The sequence below is a fragment of the Rhipicephalus microplus genome, chromosome 5, assembly GCF_043290135.1.
Source record: "Rhipicephalus microplus isolate Deutch F79 chromosome 5, USDA_Rmic, whole genome shotgun sequence".
Classification (NCBI taxonomy): domain Eukaryota; kingdom Metazoa; phylum Arthropoda; class Arachnida; order Ixodida; family Ixodidae; genus Rhipicephalus; species Rhipicephalus microplus.
The window spans coordinates 66,791,624-66,803,506 of record NC_134704.1 but is presented as its reverse complement, the minus strand read 5'-3'; the positions used below and the strand labels follow the sequence as shown (position 1 = coordinate 66,803,506).

The 11,883-nt window shown below is 47.1% G+C and overlaps 1 protein-coding gene across 1 annotated transcript in view; it reads left to right on the top strand.

The window, feature by feature from the left end:
- The first annotated feature begins 867 nt into the window (after positions 1 to 867).
- LOC142817284 (uncharacterized) overlaps positions 868 to 11,883 on the top strand; it is a 31,127-nt gene continuing 20,111 nt past the window's right edge. The window contains exon 1 of the mRNA XM_075894341.1: positions 868 to 1,241. Within this exon, the coding sequence (XP_075750456.1) occupies positions 1,216 to 1,241 (26 nt within the window). The 5' untranslated portion in view covers positions 868 to 1,215. The remainder of the gene's footprint in view (positions 1,242 to 11,883) is intronic.

Genomic DNA, 11,883 nt, shown 5'->3' with positions numbered 1-11,883 from the left:
TGCGCGCGAAGCTGCAGTGGCCCGGCAACACCCGCAAGTCTATCTAGAGGTGGTGAGAGCTCACGCAGCTGCAGCAAAACGGCAGTGCGGGCAAGCCGCCCTAGAGTTGAGGGCTCGCGAAACTGTAGCGAGATGGCAAGCTGACCCGGAGACAGCGAGAGAGCGGGAAGCGCCTGCAAAACGCCATAAGCGGTCCCTACCTGAGGTTATTGGTGTTGATGCGCAGTTTAAGCGCGAGTTTCTTGGCCGAAGTTACGGGCGCAGCTACAATGTTTGCGACCTTGCAAAGTTTCGAAGGTTCTTTCCAGTTACAGAAGAAGCAGAGCGTCCGGCGCGCACCGTTGGAAGGCACGTTAACCTACCAGAGACGGTGCTTGATCTTGAACAAGCCAGTCAGAGTCAACGATGAAGTTGATGCGATAAAGCTATCAAATGGAATCGCTGTGATGACAGTATTTCTGGCCGCAAATCTCCCCTGAGGCAGGCTAGCAAAATATATTGATATAGCAATGCGAGAATAAGATACAAAATACAAGACCGACCCCTTCACACTGGCTGGTGGCTTTAATGTTGATATCATGAAAGATATGGGTGGATTGGGGCGCATGACATCGCCCTTAAACTCTTAAACCAATTCTACTTAAAAAAAAACAACGAAGTTTTTTTCTAGTCTTTGTTGCCCTTTCTTCAGGCGCTATATCCTTCTCGCCACTGATTTCTCAATAAAACATCGCAAGATTGTGGCACTTTCTGGCTACAGGCTGTTATCTCTGCTTGCGTAGTCGAAAACGCACGAAACGATGTCACGCAGTCACACGGGCGTTCGGGTGCATGACGAAGCATGCGTAGGTGACATTCTGCAACAGCTATCTCTCATGTATTGACCAATCTAGGTCTTCTTTTCCCACAACGCTACGTAGACAGACCAGACTGCTGAACTCAGTTGAACCGGAAAGACCGGAAACCACACCAGACACGTGAAGAAACAGTGGCGACAACACTGAAGTGGCGACAACACTGAAACAGTGACGACACGTGAAGAAACAGTGGCGACAACATGCCTTCCTGCTAATTCTGGCTGTGTTCTTGGCCTCCTCGACCCTGGCCGTCACGGGTGGCTCCACGGACAAGCTGAAGGGGGGCTTCTTGCTTGCTCCCGCCAAGGCGTAGCCGAAGTAGGCGTTGAACTTTCTAGCACAGGCTTGGATACCAAGAATGTGTCGTACTTCTGAGCTAAGGAGGTGAGAAATAATGTCATTTTTTCTTTTGGTGATACATTACAGAGGACCAAAGAGACGTTCAAGCATACGGCAGCGCACAACAGGTTACACAAAGAACACGCACAGAAAGGGACGACACAAGCGCTAAACTTCAAACAATTTTTATTATGGGACGAATCGCTTTCAGTAGTCGACTTACGTATTGTACACACTTGATGTGTGCCTGTTGCAACAAACAAAATCAAGAGCACAGCAGGGGCAACCAATTCGCCTATACAAGAGCAACAAACGATAGGAAAATGAAACAGGGTCACGTGTTAATACTTACAAACTTTCAAAGCTAGAGCAATCGATGTGCAACAATTGATTGATTAATTTGTGGGGTTTAACGTCCCAAAACCACCATATGATTATGAGAGACGCCGTAGTGGAGGGCTCCGGAAATTTTGACCACCTGGGGTTCTTTAACGAGACCCCAAATCTGAGCACACGGGCCTACAACATTTCCGCCTCCATCGGAAATGCAGCCGCCACAGCCGGGATTCGAACCCGCGACCTACGGGTCAGCAGCCGAGTACCTTAGCCACTAGACCACCGCGGTGGGGCTAACCTGACGGCAATTCACTCAAAGGCGCCTTCTCGTCTTTAATTACGACATTTTTTAAGCGAGCAACTGCGTGCCAAAAACAGTGTAATGTGTCAATAATCCACGAGTGTTGAAGATTGGGCGAGTTGGTTCATCCTACTTGAACTGGTATAGCGCATTACGGGGAAGAAGAAACGGCTGAGCAGACCGACACAAGAGGACAGAGCGCTAACTTCCAAACTGTTGGAAGTTAGCGCTCTGTCCTCTTGTGTCGGTCTGCTCGGCCGTTTCTTCTTCCCCGTAATGCGCTATACCAGTTCAAGTGTCAATAATTGCCAGGGATTGGTTTCAAGCTGTGGTTCACTCCCGGTTTGACTTTTCTCGGGGACAAAACTTGGCAGATCCCACGTACGGCGGGAATCGATTATATGCGAAGCACGCATAAGAAATGTTCATATGTCACTTCAAAATCAGCACAACGTTACGAGGAGGTAAATGATGCCGTACGTGACTTCCGTGTCATGATTATTATGTTTGGATGTGTCGTTTACCTTCGTCATCTATTCACGTCAGATGATACCAAATTTTGTATATGTGTAGCTAGCGAAACGGCCGTGAGCACGCCATGAGCGTGTTATGTTGTCATGTTCTTACATGACACGCGTGTCAGAATTATCATGTTTGCACCAGTCATATATTTTGTCATCCATTGACGTCACGTAAAACCAAATTTGGTATATGTGGAGCTAGCAAAACGGCCGCGAGCGCATCATGAAGGGCCCAATATACTCCAATGTAGCGTTGACGCGTGCGCACTCTGGGCACAGGGACCCTACGTTAGCGAAACGCGAGCACTCTGTTAGCGAGCACTCTGTTACCGTCGGCGCGGCCGATGGTAACCGGCGCGAAATGCAACATGCTGCTGCATTTCGCACCGATGCATTACCCAGACAACACTGTGTCTTTCTCTTTTCGTGACTAAGGGACGTCGGACGCGCTGAAACGCCCATGAGTCAAAGGAATGCAGCGCAGCGCACGCCTGTGAGTATATAGCAGGACCGGCTAGCGTAACGGCAGCGAGCGCATCATCAGTGTGGCATGTACTCATGTTGTTGCATGACACGCATGTCGTGATTATCATGTTTGGATGCGTCATTTACCTATGTCGTTCATTGGCGTCGCGTAATACCGAGTTTGGTACATGTGAAGCAAGCGAAACGACCGCGAGTTCATCATGAGCGTAGAATGCAGTCATGATGTTACATGAGACGCATGTCATGGTTATCATGTTTGCAGCAGTTACATACCTTCGTCATCTATTCACATACTGTAATACCCAATTTGTATATGTGACGCTAGCGAAACATCCATGAGCACATCATGAGTGTGGCATGTAGTCATGTTGTCACATCACACGCATATCATGATTTTCATGTTAGGGTCTGTCACTTGTGTTCACCAGGCAATCTTGTAAAACCATACCAGTTTTGCCGAATGCCATGTGAGCGAAACCACCGCAAGAGCTGCATGACCATGTAATGTAGATCATGATATTCATGACATACATGTCACGATTTTCAATTATGACTAGTGAAATATGTTCTCTATACAGTAGTGTTATGCCACGCCAAGTTTGGCATCAATACCACTATCGAAACGGCCAGGAGAGCTAAAAGTCCTACGCGGCTAGATAGTTAGATAGATAGATAGATAGATAGATAGATAGATAGATAGATAGATAGATAGATAGATAGATAGATAGATAGATAGATAGATAGATAGATAGATAGATAGATAGATAGATAGATAGATAGATAGATAGATAGATACGCTGAAAGTCGCTAAGAAATGCTTCGCATTAAAAACCTGCAGCTGGTCGCAATTTCCGGAGCCCTCCACTACGGCGTCTCTCATAATTATGTAGTGGTTTTGGGGCCTTAAAGTACACATAATAATATTACATTAAATAATATTACACGCTGTAAAAACGGACATCCAAGCTGTGAGCGCGCGAGAGTATGTGGCATGGGCCAGGGCGATCACGCAGTGTCCCAAACTTGTCTCTAGTTAGTAGTTGGAAGATGCCCGCGCTTACACTTGCTCGGGCAAAGCGATATCACGTGACCCTCCGGCTAAGTCAATGGCGTTTCACGGAACGCCTCGCGTACGTTCATTTTCGGTCGGCGCAGCCTGCATCTTGAAAAGTGTGCGCTCCCTGCCACGTATACATGAACCTCTAATGCACCAAGGCGCCTCGCCTTGGTTTAGCGCATCGATGCAGGTCTCAGCGTAATTACTTGAAGTGCGAACCGCTTCGTCGTGCCTTATTTCACTACGATTAACGTATTTAACGAAAATGCGAATGGCTTTCCGAGTACTTCGCACGGAGGGTCGTTATCACATCATTTCCTTTACCTCTTCATGGATAAGAGTGCAGCGATCATGGGCGTAGCCACAAGGGGCGTCTCTCTACCCCCCTCTACCTCCAAAAATTTTTAACTTTGACTTGCGTATATATACAGACACATATAAAAAAGCACGCAAGAGCATGCATGAGTGTGGTTAAATCCTCCCTCCCGAAAAATATTTCGGGCTACGCTCCTGGTAGCGATAGTCATACGTACTACTCCTCTTTTTTGAACGATAGCAAATCAGCTTTGTGCAGACTCATTAACCTTCGTCTAAAACCACAGCAAAATGAAAAGACACGCGTGGTTCTTTGATAACCTCGTGGTACAATCTGATCGATAGCACTACCTAAACTGTGATGAATCCTGTCATCAGTGTGGCATAAAATGAAGTTGCAAACCGCTGAGGGAATGAACGGAAGATATTTCAGCGATATCGTTTTGCTTGCAATGCCAGGACGAAAGAGAATCGTGCTTCATTATTTAGTTGGCTTTAATGCAATTTTTCAAGGATGGTTCGCATACCCTTCCTCCCTCTCCGCTTTTGTTTTGTGCGCCACACGTTTCACGAAAAAATAGAGATAGGAGGGAGCACTCACTCACATCCAGATATAGGGGGAAAAAGGCACGCGAAATACGAGTTCTTCTTTTTTTCTTTGTCTTCGCAAGGCAGGAACAGTGTGTGCAAATTCCGTGCCTGTCAACTTGTTAGATAATGAATAGTGGTGATTCTTGCCTAGAGGTGTCACTTTAATTTGTGAACAGGCTTTTCTGGTCACACGCCGTTGCATTTCCCTTTCTCGCTGTTGCGTCACATTTCGCCCGTCCGATTGATTATATATATTTCCTGCATCTGAGCAATGAACTGGCTGTAAGTGTGCACCATGTCCCATCTCAATTTTTTTCCTTAAACCTGCTGCACACACACACACACAAAGGGGGGTGGGGTCTTTCAGAATGCAATACTGAAAGCCCAAGCAGCTGTACACTATTTCATCAGTGCCACGGTGTTCAAGATCGGCCGTGCGGACGGTTGCACGCATTAGTGAAGGTCGCTTGCATTAATACCGAAGAGGACAATACCCAGGGTCGACTGACAGGACGGACTCCATCACCGTGTGGTGGGTTGCTTCGTTTTCTTTGCCCACGTTCTACTGCATTCACACTTAAATTGAAGCCAGTGGCCTCGCCAAGGGCAACACACCAAGTCGTCGTCCCCCCATTCTATCTCTCTCTCTCTTTTTTGCCCTGGCATACAGAACCGAAGATGTCACACGATCACATCTATCTTCGCGGACCCCACTTCAGATAAAAAAGGTGCCCCTCTCCCCCACTTGAAACACATTTCTGCCTACGACCTTGTCCAAGGCCATGCCCACATTGATTGTAACTAAACTGTGTGTGTGCTTAGAATTGCCGTTGGTTAGATTTGAAATGAAAAAGCCAAAACCTAAGCTTATCTTATGCATAATTAGCCATGCCATTCCTTTTAGTGCTATATTAGTAGCCAAAAAGATCAAAAGCGTTGTGATGAAAGGTTTATTACGGAATAGTAACCAATGTGTTTAGGATTAGGTAAAGACAGACGTCAAAGTACGCTGTTTTTTCCTCTTACTTGGCCTTCGAGTCACAGGTTCGTTGCAGTGATTGAGTGTATTTTATAAACGCAGTATTTCTACGTGCAATTCGTCATGCAGTTAATACGGAAGCAACATTGGGCCGACAATCAGCATCCACCATTGACGCAGCCAGTGAAAGCGATAACACCCTCCCCCCTCCCTCCTGATAATTTTGCATGTGTACATACCACGCGCTTAGCCAAGGCGTGGTTGTGCGAGGTTCAACAGCCCACAATTTTTCAATTTCGCTTGCGTACATATACACACACGCATCCATACACATCCACGAACATTCATTAGGTATGGTTGAATCCCTTCGACACAAACAAGAAAAATTTTAGCTACGCTTCTGTTATTTTCCCGCGCGCACAAATTGTATAAAAAGCATGGTTGCACAACTGGCCCTCCTCTTCCACCCCCTCTTAAAAAAATTCTGGAGACGCTACAGGAAGGAACAGTAAACGTTGAAGCTGCTTTTAGTTACCTGCCACAGTGATCTAATGTTTGGCTGCTCCCCCGAAGGTCGTGCGATCGAATCCAGTCCGTGAGGGGGGGGGGGGGGGTTGTGTTTATGGAGGCAAATTGCCGTATGACAGTGTGCATTGATTTAGGCGCACGTTAAATAACGCCAGGCCGTCACGTTTCAGACGCCACTGATTGCTACGCCTCTGGGCTATAATCGAGTGCGAGAATATGGCCGAGTGCTTTGTGTACCGTGTTCGATTAAACACCATGCAGTGGCGCTGCCATAGCACCAGGCCATAACGGGCTTCACGTAAGCGCTATACCACATCGCATTCCTCGAAATGCGCTGGTAAAGTTGGTGTGCTACTGTCCCATTCACGGAAAAGTCGTATAGTTACACCTCAAGGGCGAAGCAGTAAACGCGATATCAAACTGTAATGTTAAACGAAGTTAGGCTGGATGCTACCTCTTTTGGATACCATCGCGCGCAGTTCAACAGAATGCAGGTGTAAGTGAGTATAACGCCGCTTCAGGAAGCGATGCTCTTTCCGCACATTCTTTTCGCGTTGAGAGCGGAGCACGTAGAAAGGTGTACGAGCAACTCGTTGATGGCTGATTGAGATGTGAGGTTTAAGGTCCCAAAACCACCATATGATTATGAGACGCCGTGGTGGAGGGCTTCGCAAATTTCGACCAGCTGGGGTTCTTTCACGTGCACCCAAATCTAAGTACACGGTCCTACATTTCTGCCTCCATCGCAAATGCAGCCGCCACAGCCGGGGTTTCATTCCGCGACATGTGGGTCAGCAGCCGAGTACCTTAGCCACTTGACCACCGTGGCGGGGCCTCGTTGATGGCTGGCTATCCAGATGGCTCGCCGGCGATCGTGACCATGCCCTCGGAGTCAAGGTTCATATATAGTTGCTGCTTAAGTGACTTCTCACCCTCCCCAGCCCATGACATTCAGGTTAATACAAATTAAAATGCACACAACATGATCAGAATGCTAACGAGCGTAGTAACGTGAAAGAAACAGCCGAACTCATGAATGAAATACTAATTATACCGAAAATATTCATATGCACAATAATAATAACGAAGCAAAAACAATAAATTGGGAACACTGACAGCATGGAAACCACTTCGGCTTCTTGAGCGGCCGCCAGCGTTTTGTAGAGTGATCCAGGTGCGTTAGCGGATGGCCCTATACTTGAGTATTTCAGGGTTCGATCCGTTATATGATTGCAATGTTGTACGTGTATAACATTTGCATTTGTTTATATTGAAAGGCTGTTACTTTCTTTAGTGTACTATAACAGCGTTGACGTACCGGTAACTCTGGCCACAGCAGGGATCTTGCCGATTCCTTTTAATGCCGGCAAGTCCAAGAAGTCCAGATTGTTGTCCACGACTGCTCGGATGTGTCGGTCGTCGCCAACCACGCAAACCCGAAAACGCGGATTCGGGCTGTGTTCGAGCCTGAGGAATAATAATAATAAATAATAATAATAATAATAATAATAATAGTTATGCAATCATTTATTGACATTTTGAGGGACAGCAGTGCAATACAAGATTGCCATGCCAAAGCCTCAATGGGCTTGAGCGGCAGAACGGACAAAAGTACCGGCAGAGAACAACCAAAGTATGGCTATAAGACACTAAAGGAAACTGCAACAAAGAACTCTAAGACCCTGGGTGAAAGCGATGATACCTAGGAACATGGTTACTGGAAACCCTAACTCGGCTGCTGACCTGCAGGTCGCGGGATCGAATCCCTGCTGCAGCGGCTGCATTTCGGATCGAGGTGGAAATGCTGTATGCCAGTGTGCTCAGATTTGGGCGCACGTTAAAGAATCCCAGGTGATCAAAATATCCATAGCGAGTGCTCCACTACGGCGTCTCTCACAATCATATGGTGGTGTTCTCACGTCAAACACCACATATCAATCAAAGCACTGCGATTCCAGCATCCTACCATATCTTTTTTACGTGACATTGAAGACGTCGATGAAGACTGCGCAACGTACCTCCGCACAAAAAAGTCTTCTCGGGTTTTTAGAAAAAGTGGTCGACGGTTTAGAGTACTCGGTATTCTATTATAGGAGAGCTGAAAGCCACCACTTGGGCCTCACGATGAGGCTGCATCGACGTGTGTTTCGAAAAAGCGGTGAATGATGGTACTCTACTAGTAGAGAGCTGCTAGCTGTTCCGAGACATTGGCTCAGTGTGTGTTTGAAAAAAAGTGTTCAACAATTTAGGCCCCTTGCTACTACTGTACAATGGGAGAGCAGAGAGCCTTGCTGTCTACGTCACTGATGCGTGCATTAAGGGGTCAATCTGTGTATAATAAAGAGGTAACGATTTAGAGTACTTGCTACTCTGCTATGGGATAGCAGAAGACCGTCCCGTGGGCCTTAGTGCCCGCTCGGCAAGTGTTGAGGTCATTAATTACTGTTCCATGGTCTGATATCTAAAAGGTAGGTTGATGCATAGTGAATGTTTGTGACCACCATTCTTGCGGACGGGGCATGCAACGTTCACTGTAGCCTGCTTTGTTGAATAATGAACAGATGTGGTTGACTACCGCTGGTGGGTATTAGCATTTGAATTGACGCGTGCCTTTTATTGTATTTCTGTCAACCTGATGCAGCGAAGCAAAACGTTTGTCTTGTGCACTCTAGCGATCGCTGAAAACAGTACAAGTATACGCCGCTGAAACAAAGAGTGACGTGCGAGCGGCGGCCGAAAATCGAGCACCGAAGCAGAAAGCTGGTGCAACTCGCAGCCCAAGCCGCGCACAAGCGTGTTATAAAAGGCCAACTCGCAAGAGGAGACCCGCGGGACAGGAGCTAACCGCAACTTCAAAGCATCGCGGCGCCGCCAAGTGCAAACTTGCGTCCCGGTCAGCGCAGCCGCTCAACGCCGCGACCACCGCCGCTAACTCGCTAGCATGCGAAACAGGGCTTATGAGACTGGTTATTGCGACGTTTCTTCGGGACATTCTTACAGTAATTTGTAGCTTTGCGTCTAGTATTGGCGACATTGAACGAAAATGTTCTAAAACTTTGTACAATAAATGCTAAGTGAGAACAATTCTCAGAGAGGTCACAAACAGTAGGTAATTAAGAGGAGTAACGAACAATAGTCCTCCCTGGGGAACCATTCGGGGTATGTCGTGCGCACCCCCCACATGCTCTCTGACATCGGCAATCACTGCCCGACATCTGAAACGTCACGCGGGGCTTCTGTCTGCGTCAAACCGCAGATTATGTCAATTGGACCTGCATACTCGGTTTAGCACTCACTCCTAATTCAAAACCGAACCAAAATATAGGCAACAACCATCGTTTATGATCGGTCAGAAGTGCCCCGCGTGCAGGCCTCTGAAACAACGCGAGCATCTCGAGTTTCTGAATTCAGCGTCAGGGGTCCTGTAAGAGTGACGTTGAGGGTGCAAGATAGATGCCCCGTGTGTAGGTAGGTCTACGCATTGCTCCGTTCGTGCAATTGTGATAGTACCACGAGTAGAGTTCATTTTGCATGTTTTCTCAGAGCAGCACGTGACGGGACCTACCTGACGCAGCCAGTCAATAGCTCGTACTGTAGCCTGTCGCACTTGTTGAACTTCACGATCAGCTCGACGGATTCAAGACGCCTCGAAGGTCTTTGCCCCACGCAGTCCACCACCGAAGTCATGCCGTTGAAAAGCATCTCCTGACTAAAATGAAATCGTCTGGAGCGGCAGCAAAGAACAATACGTCTTTACTAACGAGTCTACGACGTATGTACATTCATCTGCAAGACAACCCAATGAAACCAATGGACAACATTAAAAACGAGTGTTGTGGATTCGCGTCCTGAAACCACGATACGATTAAGGCTGATGCCTCGGGGGAAAGGTCCGAAAATTTCTACCATCTCCATTAGTGTCCTTTGAATTGCTCCTAAGTATCAGTACACGGGCCAGCAGCACCACGCCTATGCATCGAAATGCAGCCGCTGCAATTTGTTGGTGCGCCATAAGCATCAGCATAAGACCGTCGCGTCGGCTATCTACCAGATAGTGAAGACCACGAAAGTATACAAGCGCATTATCAGTAGCCTTTAACTATACTGTGGTAACTATGCTACAACAGTAAATAATGTTAAAGAAAAGACTACTTCCTGCCGGTTCACACAACATTCTGATAACGTGTCCGTTGCTCTAAACAGGGGTCTCAAACTCATCTCAAGCAGCTAGTCACCGATTTTTGTCCTGCAAGTTCAGGATCAGAGAGGAACATAAAAAAAACTGAGAAAAATTTTCAGACGCCTAATTCAGCACATTAAGAACGCATAGGGAAGCACGAATTTTTCCCTCATTATGATGAACCAACTAGCCCCGCAAAAAGTGCTTCTAAGAATGTAAGAGCCGGTGTGAGGGGGGGGGGGGGAAGCACGCATTGTCGGTGAGTCGGTTCGTGCGCATTGTCAGAAGATACTGCCATTAAAAATAAAGCCTTTTCCCATATCCCACACACGGCGTCATTTCTGTGGGAAATCAACATCTCTGTACCAATCTCTAAAGTGAGCAAAGTCTGAACGCTGATTCGGAAATACTGTTTTGCAGCAAAAGCTGTTTCAGATCACAACGGCAGTGGAATTGGGGTATAATTGCCCACCACCGCCGGTATGCGTAACCGTTTTGTGACACCTGCATGTATCGTGTTTTAGCGGAGGAGTTTCAAGAACCAGCGTGTTTCTGAGAATACGCTACGGCCACGCTCAGGTCCTAGTTGCAAATACGATCCATTCCTAGAAAATTTTCTGACTAGGTTTTTTTTATTTCTAGTGATAGCGCTCGTGGTTACGGACACCAGCGTTGGCAGCGGCATGTATAGAGCTACGGCACCTAAATCTGCCCTTGTTGTGATCTCGATGCAGATTTCACTGTAACGTAATAAAATACTGCCACCTGAGTCATGGCCGAGAGCATGGAGTGGCTGCTTACCATTGGATAAGTGGGTGGTGGCAAAAAGTAAGCGGCCACCGGTGGCATCTGTCCCCTAGGATGACTTTATGGCTCGGTATTCAGAAGCGATGTTGAGGGCACAGAATATCGCCCGCTGTTAAGGAGCCCATGCTTGATTGACAAGCCGACGCTCTTTGAAATATCTTTCTGGTTTCCTTTTTTCAAATTTCGCGCAATATGTCGGGCAAGGAACCGTGTTAACATATATACTATATCATCGCGGAAGAGCAAAATTACAACCGTGTGTCACACAATGTGAACTGCGCTACGAGTGGGTCATGCAACGCTCAGCCATAATTCTTCACAACCTAAGTCGCATTTCCTCACTCTCAGCAATCACAGCACAAAATGCGCGAATTGCCTTACATGTGGGAGACGGTTATACCTCACTTATGCGCAGAGGAAAGACAATGACATATTTGGTGCTTCCACACTTTCTGAATGTTACGGTGGTTTATGGCGAATATGGTCGATATATCGCAGATTTACATGCATTCGTTGCCCCAAGATAGCCTACAAGGGGATATGGAAAGGACACTGTTCCAGTTTTCAATGTAACTGTGCTGCGTGT